Consider the following 16,911-nt stretch of genomic DNA (forward strand, 5'->3'; position numbering starts at 1 on the left):
AAGATATCACTATTTGCCTGAACAACACGATCGGCTGTGGGTCACTACAATGTGGGTGACGTCTACGTCAGCTGATGACTGGCAGTGTCAATACGCCTGTGCTGGATGTCAGTGTCCACAATTTGTCTTTCTGGATAGACGGCGGAGACGGTGTTTGTTAAAAATAAGGGCATACAGATCAAAACTCTAAGCCTTTTAGCGTTCGTTCCTGGACAGTGTACTTTCTGAGTGTTGCTAATGCAGACTGGAAACAACCTCGTGGAAACAGTACCAGAAGGAATGTTTGACACATTTACATTCACACGGCCTGATCAATGACGTCCACAGGTCTTCTTTAGTCAGAAAACCTTACGCCATCTGACAAACCCATAAACGTATATAAGGAACAGCGCTTGCCAGTTTGGGTGAATTCATCTGCTAAAAGCCTCATAACCTCTTTGCAAAGACCAGATGGGAACTGGATCCCCTGACCTTTCTGTCCAGAACATTTCAGCACAGATCTAACCCTGTCACAGACCTGGGGTACCATCTGATTAAGGTCCCTTTCCATTCAAAGGCTACTTTGCTGTGTGTAGATTTCTACACTAGAGCAGACATTTTCATGCACGGAGTTAGTGGTTGCACTTTGGGAAAATAACTGTCTTTCTTAGAGGGCGTTATAGATACCCATTTAGACAAAGGTAGCTAAAAACAAATCAGACATTCAGTTGATGTTGCTGGGGAGCTACAGATTGACCTTGAGACTATAATAAAGCCAACAGAGGAAGGTCCTCATATCTGTCTATGATATGAACCCATGTTGTCTCCAAACGCCCGAATCAGCTGTAAAGTCTGCATGCATGTGGCACTCATTTTTAAAGAAAAATCAATTAAGAATGGAGTAAGTTAATAGTGCTTTCTTCTTTACTAACAGTTTTCTTTGTTCTGTCTGTCCCTCAGCAGTCCCCTGCCCCCAACACATTCTATCTAGCTAGGTAGCCCAAGTTGGTCTTGAACACCACACCCTGAATCCTCCTCCAGGATCAGCCTCTCCATAATGCTTTTTCCTGACTGACAATTACTCATAGAATTGTTAATAATTCTCAAACAGTGCTAACTATTCTACTTTGACTAAAAAGAGGAGCGGTAAGTATTCCTCTTTTAAGCTCAGTTTGGATTTGTTAACCAGTCCCCCACATCAACAGGCTTATTCGCCAGAGACAATAGATGTACTATTGCTGAGACTTTGAGATAAACATACTGCATTTTTTCCCCCCTGGAGGCTGGACATTTTTATCAAGAGGCCACAGCAAAATTGTAATAAAAGACAAAGTTGTAACAAAAATAAGCATTCTTTTATTAAAGTGGATTTCTTGTTTCCTTACCACATCACTCAATACCAATCCCATTAACCATGGATTTGCTCAGCACAGATCTTTCCGGTCACATTTTTTATTAATTTTGAATGCTAAAAGAAAAAAAAAAAAAGCAGCTACAAAACAATTAGAGCTGCCTTCCTTCTGCCTAACTTATAAATTGGTCATTACAGCATTGTGTGAAACAGACATCTTTGAATTGAATGTTATTATGGTTTTATGGCCTTGAGGTAGCTGCAATCTAAAGAACCTTGAGGGGAAAAAAAAAAAAAAAAAAAAAAAAGAAAAGAAAAATCCCTCAACACCAACACAAAGAGTGGAACAGAACCAATTTAGCAGGAACTTAGAGGAAATGATAAGGGACAAAGACATCGAATTGGTTAAAATTGGCAAGTTGGCAAGTCAAGGTTGAGCTCAAGAGTGCTTACCCTGGGGGGCAGTGGGAGGGCAAAGGGATTCTGTCCCTTTGAAGGTTAAATGATGATGATTTACACAGACGTGAACTCTGAACAGCCATATTCTGTTAAATAATAACTCCATCATCACAGAATATTAAAAAAAAAAACACAAAACAAAACTAATTTCTAACAATATCCAGAAAAAATCAGGGAATGGTTCACCTCTATAAACATGTCTTACATCTTTCCTAACAAGAAAGCTCCATAATTGGTATGCAAAACATATTTTAAAGAAAAATACTCAATAGTATGTGTGCTTTGGAACTTGTGAATAACAATTTGAGCTGAATTAAAAACTACAAGTTAGCTAAAGGCCAGCCTTGTATAGAAGAGCTAGCAGCAGTTTGGAAATTTCTTCAGAGAGTCAATGAGACCCATGATTAACAAACCATTGTGGCAGTCTGTCACATGTGGAGATGAGCACACGGGGCAGTGTCAAGGCTGCCATGTAGAACCACCTTGTACAATGTTGAGAGTGGTTCTGGGAGCTCTGGTTTACTCACTACTTTGCTCCCACTGCCAAAGACACTATTCTGCTTGCTTGATCAATCACGACAGCTGTAGAGAACACTGTGCCAGAAGACAGGGAGTGATTCTGTGCCAGTCTTTTGCAGGGCCATAGAAGGAGCTTAGTGTGGAGGTTTTGGGATCATGAAGAAACCATCTCATAATTTAAGGGGCATCCACCTTGAAGCTTGAGGATTTGTCTCATTCTTACAGCTACAGGAATGGAAATCTACAAAGCACACCAGGCTCTCTGCTAGATCCCGAGTCAAAGACCATGGACGGCAGCAGAGCTCACAGGATCTGGCTTTGGTGAGAGAGAAACAAGCAAACTAGATTATGGCCTCCCCGCTTCAAACCCAGCATGTAGGCACTAAGGTTAAGTAGAAGAAAGCACAATGCGAGAAAGAGCCGTGGCAGGCAGACAGAGCACAGGTGTGGGGTCAGGCAGACCCTGGCGTCAGTTCTATTTTTATTTCTTCACTATCTCAAGTGCCCTCTCGAGCTGGGGGTACTGCCACAGAATTCTTCTCAGCTGATATTAGCTCATAGGCTGTCATTGTGGAAAATACAAGGAAGCCTTGCTGCCAGAGGACAAGCCTAATGCCTGAGGGCCGTCTCTGTGAAGGGGTGGAGGATGACCCTGAGCCCTGGATCCTTCCCTAAACCTCCTGCTGCTTCTGTATGTGATGGTCCACTATTTCAAGGGTGAACTTCCATAAAATACCTAGACCACTGATATCACAGGCAGACATAAATTAGTTTATGAACACCCTTGCTTCCTGCTTCCCTCTCTTGTGCTAATCAGTAAGGGTTTACAGGCTTCATCTGGATCCCGAGGGATGTGACTTTTGAAGCAAAGAAGGCCATGTGTCACTATGACCATCCAGAAGAGGGAGAATTTGGGTGAGAGGGTCCAGTGTGAGATGAAGGCTCAGATATCCAGCCGGGAGCTCAAGGAGACCATGGGAGGAGGACAAGGTCAGATGTGTGGTTTTAGAAGGTCCCAGAAAGTTCTGTTGTGTGCACATGCTCTAGACTCTAGAAGTTGTTCTCAACCTGTGGGTCACGGCCCATTTCAGGGTTGCATATCAGATAGCCTGCATACCAGATACGTACATTAAACTTCATAATAGTAGCAAAATTATAATTAAGTAGCAGTGAAATCTCTCTCTCTCTGTCACTGAGATTTTAAATGCCCGTTCTTGGGCATTCGGCAACACTTAGGGATGTGAGTCACCATCTATCAGACTCAACTGTGGCTAATGTATAGTGTATGGCCAAATCAAAGGTTCTAATAAGAACAAATTAGAAATTAGAGAGTGTAAACCGCTGGATGTGAGGACGATCTGGGTGCGACATTTGTCACCCCATTGATCACCAGGGTTGATTCGGCTGATCTGGCTGGCTAGGCGGCTGTCCCCTCCTTCCCTCACTGCTCCACATGCGTCCTTCCTGAAGTTGCGTGCTCAGTCGAAGAGGACTGCCTTCCCCGAATGAGGAGGACCGGTCTTCGGTCAAGGGTATACGAGTAGCTGCGCTCCCCTGCTAGAACCTCCAAACAAGCTCTTAAGAAAGTGTCAACCTTTGATTATTCGGTTGAAGTGCTGTAGGTTGTCACCCTCCTAGTCCTTCCCAAAGGCTTATAGCTTTATAGTTTGATATTATTAATGTTACCTTAATGCAAGTCACACATGACAGGAGGCCTAAGAAAATCCCAAAGTGTATTCATTTAATTCATACACCTAGAAATTTTAGCTTCAATTCAGGAACATCATGAATCATGTTTTGGATTTTTGTCCTTCTCGGAGGATTTTCTTCATTTCTACACACTATTTTGTCTTATCTCTTTCTTGAGGCAGGTTTCACTGTGTATCCTAGACTGGCCTTGAACTCACTATGCAGCACAAGCTGGCCTCGAATTTGGAAATTCTGTTTCAGCATCCCTGGTGCCACAATTACAGGTGTGCATTACTGTGCCCAGTTTTGGGCTTGTTAGGTGGAAGACTAATTACTGATTTCTGTCTTCCAAACATAATTGGAAAGTGCAGTTGCAAGAGATCTGACAGGCTGAAAAATGAATGGGAAATGTGAGCTCTTAGTACACACAGTAGACTAAAATACTCTACTGTTCGGAATTATGAAGTAAGTAAAGCCTAGTAAGGATCTACCTATGAGAAGGGATAAATTAGGATATAGCAGTTGACATGTGACTCAAAAAATAAGTGGTTCATTGCTACAAGATATTCTGTACACCAGGTTACGTGTTCAGTCTCAGAGGCGCTGGAAGTTAAGATCTGAAGCAACATCAAAGGTAAGCTGCACTATGACGGGCAACCTGAGGCAAAAGGAACAAGCTTAAATCCTCATCGTCTGGGTAAAAAGCACGTGACCCTGTAATCCTAGCGCTGTAAGGAGCAGAGGCAGGAGAACACCACAGGCTGCCTGGCCGCCATCCAAGCTCTCTGTCACCTGATGTCATCCTCATGTGCACTAAACCACGCATACACACATGTAACTTCCCACAAAGCGTACTTGAGAACCTGTAGGCGTGTGGCATGGTTGACTCTTGATGTAGACGAAGGGCAGCTCACTTACCCACTTCATCCTGAATCTCCTCAGCCACGGCAGGGACATTGTAGAGCAGGGACAGGGACTGGTTCATGCGCTCGTAGATCACACGGAGGTGTGTCATAACCTGTTAGAAGATGACAACTCCAGGTGAACAACCTTTGCTAAGGGGACAGTGACAAATAAAATACCTCCCCACAAGCCCCAATAAAGCTGGTCAGCGCGGTGAATACTGGACTGAAGGGGCATTCTCTATGCTTCTTTGTCCCTGTCTTCTTATTCTCCACGTGCTAAGCCTGGAGTACAATAGTATGCCACTAAGCCTGCCTGGTGAAGGAAAGCTTTTAGAGTTTCCAACATGAACTCATGCCACAGAGGTACAACACCTCCACCGCAGGTACTCTAGAGATAGGTCAACATCTTTCCATCAACTGAAGAAGCAACAGCTCTGGACTGGACAAGCTGCCGAAGGTTCCCACGCTCAGAGCTTACCTGGGACCGGATCTGGGCAGCCTTCTTGGGATCCACCATGCGCACATGCTCGAAATGCTTAAGGGTGTGCTGTCTGTCTTTCTGCTCCGCACGGACATACTTCTTCAGCATGTTGAACACATGATGAGGCTGTGGGGGAAACCGTAAGGAGGTGAGCATCAAGCCAGCTTGAAACATTACCGCTTCCACCGGCATGGAGCCCAAGGGTTCCATGACGTGTAAAAACCACACGTCAGCTTGAAGCTAATTCTCCCTCTTCTTTGGTAACAGTCAATTGCACAGACCATTCTTCCTTTTTTAGAAAGTATTTGGCATTTTTGGTATTTCTGACATTGTCCAGAATTAGAACTTTCTTTCGAAATAGGTGCTTTCTGATATAGAAGGGGAATAAACTGTGGATTTCCCAGGCGTCAGTAGAATCCTTTTATTCTCCCGATGAAATATTCACAGGGTGTTTGTGACAGTTATGCTGCCACGTATGTGCACAGCTCTAAGACCAGAAATAATGCTGCACAAATAATCCCTTCATTAGTAACATACAGTGGTGCAATAATCAAAATAAGAAAATAATAGGCAATTTACTACTCAACTGTAGGGTGAGGAAAATGATTAGCTCCACGGAACATTATCTTTCCCCTGAACAAAGACCATTATTAAGTTGTAGTTATTTTACTTTGAAATTTAATTAAGGTCCTTTTAAAACCATCAGATGCTAATATTCTCAGCAACAATTAAGTTTCTTCTTAAGTGCTTCTGCTTTTTTTTTTTTTTTTTTTTTAATTCTACTTCATTTTATTCCAAATTTACATGAAAACTTTTTTTTTTTTTTTTTTTTGGAAAGGATTTTAAATTTCCTTTGTCTCCAGCAGTTCTACAGCTATTGGGTACCCTTTATCCTTTCCTATGACCTCAGGTGATTATTTGCAAGGTATACACCCTTCATTAAGACAAAACAAAAAACATCAGGAATAGACTTAGGGCAAACACAGTTACTAAACAGTATATCTTGGACACACTGAAAAAGTTTATTAACAGAAATTATATGTGGTATGTAAGTATGCATATATGTATGAGTATCTGTGATAAGTGCATTGTGCGCATGACTGTATATATGTGGTTCAGACAAGGGTGGACTACAATGCTTTTTATTATTATATTCAGTTTCCCTCCATTCCTGTTAACTTTGAGACATTCTCCTGGCGATTCTGTGTGGAATTTGGTGCCCTATTTCTGTGCTACCATGAAGTGCTGCGTAAAACTCAGTTGCTGCACCCAGTACACTCCATTATTTATGTTAAATTCTCCTCTTCAATGTGAGAGCCACAGGCTGAGAACAGGTCTCACGCTTCCTGTCCGTCAGGGGCTCCATGTGCCTGCACCAGAACCTGTCCTCTGTCCCTGCATGGCCTGCCAGAGGCCATGCCCCTGTGCTTCAGAACACAACAAACCACACACAGACAATCAAGACAAGCAGCCCTCATCTGCTTAGTCATTCTAGAAGAAAGCTGTTTCACCACAATCCCAAGAAAGGCCAACCTGAGAAGCATGTCACTAACAAATCTCATTTGTATGATGGCGTTGCTGCTGAATTTATGGACCACAGGAAGTCCTTTCATATTTCAGAAATGTGAAGACAGATAACTGATAAGCTAAACTAAAGCATATATTCAAAAGAACAGAGATATGCACTAAGTCAGAAATTAAAGGCTGACAGTTGCTGATGCCGAGAGCTGTTTTTATCTGTGGGACGGTACAGCCAGGGTATCATGTAACCTTGACTCTAGTTTCTTGTTAAGTTGCTTTTGAGGTTGGCGACAGAAAGTTCACATTAATTGCATTTACCCATGAGGCATCTGTCTGACGACTGGCTTAAAGAACTCAACATCCCATTTCTGTTTCTAGGAAAGGATTATTTTGAAGAAAATTCATTTTTCTTTTCTTTTATGAGTTAAAATAATAAGAAAAAAACCCACTTCAATTTCTAATGTAAGGATTACTGTCATCATGGTGTTTTTATTCACCACCCTAAGGGGCTAGCCACCTAAAAATGATTCTCTAAGGCATTTTGTCTTGAAAGAATTGTCACCCAAAAGCGACTGTACCAGATGCTCCAGTCTTCTGTGTTCAGCTAACGTGTCTTTTAGAGAACAGGGGAAGGTCGTTTCCTATAGCTGGCACCTATACACTACTGTCGTCCACTTTCAGCATAAATGCCATATACTGCCCTTGCCATTTAGTAATCTAACATTCATTAAAAAAAAAAAAACAATATTAAGACTTCAGTTTTTACATCTTTGCAATTGAGAAGGCAATGCCTTTCAGAGAGTGGGGGTACGGAAGGAGAGGGAGAGGGAAGAGGAGGAGAATCTGAGGGCTGCCAGCTTCGCTAGTTGACTAACTTAATGCCTGGCCCATCAGAGAGACTCAAGTTACTCGTGTCCTTGCTTGGTTCTTGCCTCCAGCCCCTCCCAGCTGCGTAGTCTTTCCCCAGTCATCAGGACTTCAGCGTCTGTTGGTTTTCTGTGAGGATGCTGTTTGACACGCTCAGTCAGGGGCAAGTCTACCTGAAGGAGCTACCTCCTCAGCGAGGTAGAGAGCCGTGCTTTTCATGTGCGTGCTACCTCATTCAAATCTTCATCCCAGCTGAGGGTACAGTGACTTTTCCTCTCCACCTCACAGAAGAGGCCTGGGGAAGGATAAGCGGGCTGATGTGATGTCGGGTCCACATTGGCCACTCAGTGTTCGGGAAAGAACTGTCTGCCTCCAGAGGCCTGTGTTCTCGCCACTAGGTGGCCATGACCTAGAGTCTAACATGTTAGATTTCTATCAAACACAGACAAAAACCTAACCGAATGGTATAAGACGGTGTTCTGGGAGTTCTCATCTGAGTTTCTAGTTCTTAACACTCAGGGAAGGGTACAGATTCTACATAGACTGTGTGTTGGGTACTACAAGTACACACCTATGATGGTTGATTTATAAATTAGTTAGTAAAACCCCAAAGCTAAAGCAGTAACAGTATAGTGAAATAAGAGCTACTTAAAACTTACGGCTTACGCCTGAAATCTCCCATTTAACATTTTCAGACAGCGATGGACGCAAGCACCCAAAATCAGGGGAAAATGGAACCATGGCTAGGGGAGATAACAGTTCTGAGTTTCTAGAACACACTGACTACTGTTCTTTATAATAACTGAGAAGATTCGGATTTAGATTACTGAATCTCATTACGGACCTACGCTCGTGGCAGGAGGCTGTACTTTGCTAAGGGTCTGAGGCAGGAAGGAGGGATCAGCAAGATAGGAATGTCTTCTGTCAATCTCATTAGAAGATTACTGGGACGTGATTCGAGGTATTAGTTACAAGTTAGGCTTTTGTGATGTTCATGGGTTTTTCCTTCTGGATTCATCCTTATCGTCTATGGAGATTGATAATTAAAGACCGAACATGTTCCCATGTTTTCAAGGGCTTATCTCACTTTACACCGCAATTTCTTTGTGTGCCTCAGAAAGATATTCCTAACTTTCCCCGGAAACCCCTGGAGCTGACACAGAACAGCAGCACACCAGACAGCGAGGGTCACTGTGTGCACCAGGAGCCCCGAGGGCCCAGAATGAGCTCCGACCTCATCACCCTGTGAGCCTGAAGACCCCTACGAGCAAAGCCTGGGACACCTGATAGTTCCGTAGACCTCAGGATACCCTGCCAATAAAAGAACTGCAGGGTTCTGCTTGGTTGCCCTGCCCTTGCAATTGCAAGAATCATATTTAGACATTTTAAAAGTTAGATTAACGACTATGTTGGCGAGCAGACAGAAATCACCTCAAATGGTGTGTATCTGGGCCTCAGAGACAACAGTGTCCAGATAAGGAAGAAAAACAAGCAACCTTTCCCCGCCCCCGCATTATTATAATATCTTCATTTGTGTGTGAAGAAACAGCTCTGCTTTGGCATATGACTCATGTGTCTCCTTTAAAAGATGAAATGAAATAAGGAAATGGATCACCATCTTTGCAACTTTCAGCCACAATTCTCCAAGGCTGGCATTAGTTATTTCTAGAGCTCTGTAATTGATCGTAGAATAACAAGCAATCATCACTCTCTAGGGAGCTTTATTTGATTATGCCAGGATAAAGACGAATTTGGTACATTTTAATTAAAAACAAGAAACATCCATGCAGGAATGGTAGAAAAAAAATTGCGTTATATCCACTGTATCTGTATATAAAGCACAGAAGAAAATTCTCTTAAAAGTAATTATTGTTAATAGATGTTAGCCTGACCACATTACTCATATTCAAAATTGAATTTCTCATAGAACAAGCAAAAATTCAGTGCCTCATTATAAATATGTTGATAATGAATAGTCTAACGTTTTCCTTGTTTCTACTTACAATGTCAAGCACCAACATCTTGAAATTTTCTCTAACTAGCGATATAGATATTTTGTCAGGTAATTCTTAATTTGGTCAAGACAGTCTTACTATGTGTTAACAATGCAATTTGGTTACACTGTTAATAGGTGGGAGCTAAACCTCATAGTTAAGAGTAAAGAAAACAGATCTGCCCCGTGGGAACGCATTATACTCAGTCCTCTCTACCATCAATACTGTTTCTCAGACAGCCCTTATCCCATAAGGGCATCATCTCTGTTTGCAGCTAATGTGGCTCTTTCAATTTGCCCTTCCTTCACCTTGGAGGAATCACACTGCCTTTCAAAACAGCATTAAAAAATGAATTTCTGAAAACATGAGGGATAAGCACTACTGAAATGCATTAGACGGCATCTACGACGAGAGCAAAGGGGACAGACAAGCACTCAGTATAAAGGACACACACATTTTGAAACAGGAGAAAAGGCATGGCAGATTCCAGCCACCTGCCGTAGTTCCTGGTACAATGTGGCTGCTAATAAGTGCCTGTTAATTAAATCAATAAATGGCTGTTAATTAAATCGATGAGTGACTCAGAGCCAAGCATAATTTCAGAAGTAGTTCCAGTGTGTAGACTATTTTTTGTACCTCATTCTGGAAAGTGAGTATCTCTCTGATGAGAAACCCAGCTTCCTAACCTTCACAGACCACACTGAAATTCCAAGCCCACTCGATGCATTTATCCAGTATTTCCCAGTCCTTGAGGAAGGTGTTTTAAGTGGGCAATCATCTTAGAAAATACCTAACAGAGTCTAGATATATCCAAGCTTCTGTTAACAAGGCTCAAACCACCATTTCAAAAGAGTCATAGCCTTTACAACCCATTGATACCAGGTTGATGTCCACAAATGGAAGGAAATCATGACTTTTCCCCGTCTAATGTAACATAGTAAAGTTCCCTACTTCCCAGCTGTATTACACTTTCCATTGTTCTTTTATATCATTTCTCAATCTGGCATGCCTGGGACTTGGAATGAAGGACATAACATCACTCACAGTGAACAGGCTTCTTGGTGCCACTCATGTCTAAACACATGGCTCTTCCTTCACTCGCTTACACGGGAAGCACATGTCATGACCGATCAGTCCTGTTGTCATGTCCTACAGCTTCATGCTTGACCGGGAAATCTGGCTTTTTGCTCTTACAGACACTGTGCTTGAAATCATTTCCTGATGGGAGTGACTGCGTGGCAGAGTGTTTGAAAGGCTGGGATACAATCCCGCCAAGTACAAAGCAAATGACTCACCACACAGGGAGTCTAACCAACCCTTCCAGGGCATGAGGAACTTCCTTAGAAAACCCTCTCCTGAAGCATTAAGTTGCACCCTAATGGTTGCTAAAAGCTTGAACTTTACATCACCAGGAAAAAGTAATTTCCCCCTGTTTTTACAAAGCCAGCTTTTTTGAAGTTTTATATCCCAGACTTAAAACAAAACAAAACAAAATGCTAAGCACACAATATAAACTGTATAGAACACTTGTGTGCTGGTTTAAAGACCCACTTGAGAGGACCATCCTTGTGATGTGTCCCAGCTGAGTTTGTTCCTCTATTTCGACATCAACATTCTAAACATATTCTCAATGTTATAAAAGAAATTGGGGTGTGTGTGGGGCAACAAGAACAAAAATAGCAAAACCAATGCAAACATAAACCAACAAAATAAATAAAAATCAATGCAAACATAAACCAACAAAATAAATCAAAGCCAATGCAAACATAAACGAACCAACAAAAGAAATCAAAACCAATGGGAAGAAACATATTGCAATCTATAACTTCTGTTTTTGTAAGTCTAGTGGTTAAGTAAACATTTCAAAGGCCAACACAAAACGCATCTATGGTAATTTCTTTGGTCAAACACAAAATTTACCAAAGCAATAGAGAAAACGGCAAAGGATTCATTCCTGTGGCTCCCTCCATTTGGTGATTTTTTTCAGTTCAGATAATAAAGATACATTCCACAGAAAGAGTTTGGATAATAAGACTTTCTCGAACAGTTCACACAGCTAGAGTAGAAGTATTGCATATGGTCAAGGAATTACTTTCCAGAAAGCCATTGCCCATTGGTCCTTTTTTTTAACTAAGATTCAGATCTTTCCAATCCAATTGGACGGTTGCTGAAGTCCATGTGTTCCGTTCTGTCAGTCCTCCAGTCTTGTCTCAACCTTCTGTGAGTCCTTTTGGTTTTGAATTATGGACAAAGCTAGGGAAATGTTAACTGAAAGAGGGGTTGAAAAATTAACCCTAATTTTCAAACCGGGGAGGAGGAATTCCTTTACTAAGTAACTTGTTCCTTCCTAGTTACAGATTAAATGGCTGTCTTGGGAATTAATTACAGGTATTTATATAACATCAGGGACCGTAGAAAATGGACCATTTGCTACCTCTCATACAGATTAGTGAACTTTGTCAAATACAGTCTGACTGAAATTTAGCCTGGCACCCAATCTATAATTCATGGTTTCAGTTCAATGTTAGCAGTTCAGATGCCTGAGACAGTGCCTAGCTCTTCCAACCCCAGAGCCTCACAGAGGGGCCAGGACTGATTTGGGCTTCTGCATCCAAACAGACCAAAGCTCCCAGGATAAGCAGGCTTAGTAACACAACCCAGACTGCAGAGCTCAGCATTAATTAGTAAACAAAAGATGTTTTAAAGCAATACAAACTCTAGGAAAGATTTGCCAAGTGGACTGATCATCCAAAAAATGCCAACTATGACATATTCTTGACTTTTCTTCAGGGTGATTTATAACAATCTGCTTTCATCTTATACATTCACCTTTGGGATCCAGCTTCAAACATTCTCTAAGGAGCCAACAATTCAAGGTCAAACATTTATGCTACTTTAATTGTAGTCCCTCCTTTCCCAACACCTAGACTATGATTTGAAATAAGCGGGAGCTTGTTTTTTCAATTAAAAATGTTTATATAATGAAACTGAAGGAAGACATTTTAGAACCCAATTATAATGGAGGAGTATGAAACTAGAATTTATGTTAAATTTAAATAAATGACCCTTGGAAATGGTGTGAATGTGTTCGTGTGTGTGTGTGTGTGTGTGTGTGTGTGTGTGTGTGTGTGTGCGCGCGCGCGCGCGCATGCGCGTGTGTATGTGAGTATGTACGCATGTGTATATTCTGAAGAGTCCTCCCAGTCCTGTTCTCTATGGCAGCCTATGCTGAAAAATCTCTTCACCTTTCAATTGTGTCCTATGCAATTTTCTTTAACACCTAAACACTTGCAATTTCATAGTAGGGTTTTCATCTTAACGGATGAGAGGAAAGTAGATATTGGCAGATGCATCAACCACAGGGCACCACTGCATTACAGGAAGTAAGGGTGGCTCCACTTTGGAGGGGACATGGGGACGAATGCATTTTCAGGGACACACAGACGCTTCCAAGCTTTCCAACCTATCTCTTCGATTTTTGTTTGAATTAATTAAAAAGAGGACACATATGTGCCCACGGTCACATATTTCCCATTGGTCTTGAGGAAGATCTGTCTACAAAGTTTGAGAAACATTCACAATAAGATTAGGGTTAAGACTTGTAACTATTTGGAAAATAGAACAAAACCCTCTACTTTTTCCAGTGTGTTCAAATACTCAACGCTGTATTTAAATCGCATTTCTGAAGACATTGTCTGACTCTGTGGCTGTTCTGAGCAATACCTATGAAAACCATTCTTGGAAGATCTAATTTCAAGACTTAATGGAAACTCTTGATTTACTTCTTTCAAGAGAGACACACAAAAGCTATCAAGAAGAGATTTAGAATTTTTCTAACACCTTCCAATGTTCAGAGCCAAGTGCAAAGCCAAGTCAAATTTCAAAATTTAAATAACACTCAGACAAAGTTGGTGACTTCACAAACATAGGAGGTACTCCCCCACCCCCCAAAGATTCATGCCTGTGAGCTACTTAGTCTCATGTACTTGAAAGGAGAGATTTGTGCATTTCAGAGGTAACAAATTTAACAGGTATTATCAAAGTAACCAATAGCGGTCTGATTTTTTTTTTTTTTTCTGACAGTGAAACAAATTCTCTTTAAAATCCTGCGTCAACAGTTCCATAGTAAGCACCACTTGTGAGCTCTCTAAAATGATCCCTGCTGATGCAACATGCAGCTCTGGCAGACACCCTGCTTTTTGGTGTCTTTCCTGTGCTGACCCTCAACTGAAAGTCACTGAGAAGACCCCATTTAGCTCTCATCTCATTTTTACCTCTAACTGCCCCGGACAAAAATCTAACTGGGGAGACTGGACTTCTGGTGGGATCATTTCAGTGTGTCTCTTGTTTCAAGACTCATTACACTGGCAAATGATCCACCCCCACAACTCTCCTCCCCGAAGCATGTTCCCTAACGAGTAACCAAGGACCTTGTCATCTGCAGAAGACATAACCAGTACTTCACTAAGTACTGCCTGGGGAAGGCAGAGATTGATCAGAGAAAAAGAAAGTGCTAATACAGACAGAGGCTGTGTTTTCAGAAGCTCTTTGTTCAGACAGGAAGTACGGTCCAGAGAGAAGACACTGCAGAGGGAGACCGATGAACAATTCTCCCTGTCTACTACTACTGGTGTCACCCTGAACCAGCCACCTCATCCCCCGAGATCACAGTGATGTCACCAGAACAACAGAGTCGGTGCCATCTTGCTACTGGGAGGAATATGCCAGGAGCTCCTTAACATGGAAAGAAAGACCAGGGTGGTGAGGAAAATCAGCACCAGTGGGTGGATTCTTGGTTTGGTTATGTAACGTGAACAGATTTCTACTTCTAGCCAAGATCTATTAAGGGGACCAAGTTTTTACCCTCCTGCCAGAGAAAAGAAATGGATGGACTAAATAAGAGGAGCAATTTCTTCAAGGTAAGGAGCATGAGCACAGAGAAAGAGGGGACACGCAAGGTGAGAGTCAGTAATTGTCAGCACCTGAGGCCCCTGGGTTTCCCAGACTGTACAAGATAGGGAATCCAGGAGGGGACTAGTCAATGGAGACCCAGCTGGCTAGACTTTCCAGGACCAAGTGGTCGACAAGGAATCTGCAGAGCGTGGTTCTCCTAACTGTAGCTAAGCACTCATCAGTGCACACTGGTATAAGAAACTAAGGCTGGTTATAAAAAGTTCCACAGAGGATTAAAGGTAACAGTGCCTGGAGTCCTATAGAGACAGGAGTTATTTGTTCTTGGCAATCAATTTGAACTCAGTAGTCATGATAGACTACTCAGAAGGATCCTGATGAAAAAATGGGAATAACAAGCTACATGCAGAAACCTGACACACTCTACAAACTCTAACAAACATAAAAATAGTGAAATATCAAAGGGTCAAGATGCTTCCAGGTAAGCTAGCTACAAAGTCTGAAAGCTAGCTACAAAGATCAAAGTCTGAATATATTTATAGTTGTACAAAACTACACCCAACAACCTAACATTTATAGGGTATGACAGATGATAAAAAATGATCTATGCAGGAAAACACCAGTCATGATCTTAGGTATGAGATGAAGAGATGGCCAGACGAGACTAAGGAGAGATGGAATTTTGCCATTTTACATTGCTAAACTAGCTACTATGATAAAGAGAAATTTCTTGACATAGCCAGATCAAAACAAAAGATTATTTGTAAAGATGTAAGCATTATCTGATGGAAATAACAACTTTATTAAAATAGTAAAAGAAAACGATCTGGACCAAGAATTCCATCCCTAGCCATAATCTCTCTCAAAACCAGTGGTAAAATAAAGGGATTTTTCAAACAAAAAGAAATATAGGGAAGCTATCATTAGATTACACACATTCTAACCTACAGAATTCAAATTTCATCCAACATGCACTTAAAAACATAAAGAAAGTCCTTCGGGCAGAAGGAAAGGCAAATGATACATGGTAAATAAGAGCTTAGAAGAAGTCTATGAGAAACCATGGCCACCTTAGAAAAAGGTGTTATCATTTCTTATATGAAAAAGATAGAAATGATGGCTTAAAGGAAAATATCAATGCAGCATGAAAAACTGTATAAAGGCACTAGCTAGAAGAGTTAAGAGAGGGAGAGCAGATGTTGGTCCGTGACCCTGTGCCTTGAAGACACGATGTGCCCGAGTCGCATTTATAAATAAGGTGCTAATGGCTCTTCTCCTAGCTTCCTTCATGTGGCCCCCAGTCTCCAGTGTCTGAACACCACAATCAATGCTGTGACATGAAGTGCGATCTCAATGAGACCTACCCTTGGAGGCACCGCTTGCAGAGCGGTGATGTAATTCTCGAGGGCCAGGCGGCGGCGGTCGTTGAGCATGGCCTCCACTCTGGCCATGTGTGTCTCTACCAGCTGCTGTCTCTCATTGGCTGCTTCCTGTTCCAGAGATTCCACTTTCTCCTGGAAATGCTGACATGGAAAACACACAAACACATTTGTTTCTTAATGTAATCATTGATGCAAAGATAGCCATTACGTAAGGTAATTTGGAGATGGGTGTCAGTCCTAAATTCCTTCTCTCACTTAAATTTTCCTAGGGGATAGAGGAGCTGAATACTCCAACGACCCAAAAGTTGTATCATTAATGGAAAGAAGATTGCAAGCAATATACATTTGGGGGTGATTAATTCTAATTTGCAATAGCTGGAAGCAAATGTAAGGAAGCAACTTATTACTCAGACAAGGAGTGAGAAGGATCCAGGGTCATACAAATATGAAGACAGGGGCTCCCAGCAGATGCTGGTAATTGTGGGTCCTCAATGAGTGAGCGTGGGCATGTCTTGTCTGGTGTGAAGATGGGGTTGGGCGCTACCTGGATAACAGCTTTCTTGTCAGCTTTGGGCAAGTTCTTTGCTTGACGTTCTGCCTCTTCCCATTCTCTCATGACCTACAAGGATGACAAAAGATTTCCAATGAAAACCATCAGCTCTCTTTTCAAATACAGATTTAACTGGATGGACTATATCACGGGATGTTTTCTATTAAAAGCACATCACATGGCTATTCCTATATGAATAATATCTGTCCTACAAAAATATAAATAATTTATGGTTGGTCCACCTTTCAATTTTCCTTAAGAAATGGCTGAAAGTCATTTTACTCCGTAGGAGTAAACACCAAT

General features: G+C 41.8%; 1 protein-coding gene across 6 annotated transcripts in view; it reads right to left on the bottom strand.

Moving 5' to 3' along the window:
* App (amyloid beta precursor protein) overlaps positions 1–16,911 on the bottom strand; it is a 204,088-nt gene that overhangs the window by 39,425 nt on the left and 147,752 nt on the right. For all 6 annotated transcript variants that reach the window (XM_051191798.1, XM_051191795.1, XM_051191792.1 and 3 more), the window contains 4 exons: positions 16,603–16,677; positions 16,041–16,199; positions 5,381–5,509; positions 4,916–5,015 (listed from right to left, as the gene is read on the bottom strand). In XM_051191798.1, coding sequence (XP_051047755.1) covers positions 4,916–5,015; positions 5,381–5,509; positions 16,041–16,199; positions 16,603–16,677 — 463 coding nt within the window. The remainder of the gene's footprint in view (positions 1–4,915; positions 5,016–5,380; positions 5,510–16,040; positions 16,200–16,602; positions 16,678–16,911) is intronic.

Source organism: Phodopus roborovskii, unplaced genomic scaffold (genome assembly GCF_943737965.1).
Source record: "Phodopus roborovskii unplaced genomic scaffold, PHOROB, whole genome shotgun sequence".
NCBI classification, from domain to species: Eukaryota; Metazoa; Chordata; class Mammalia; order Rodentia; family Cricetidae; genus Phodopus; species Phodopus roborovskii.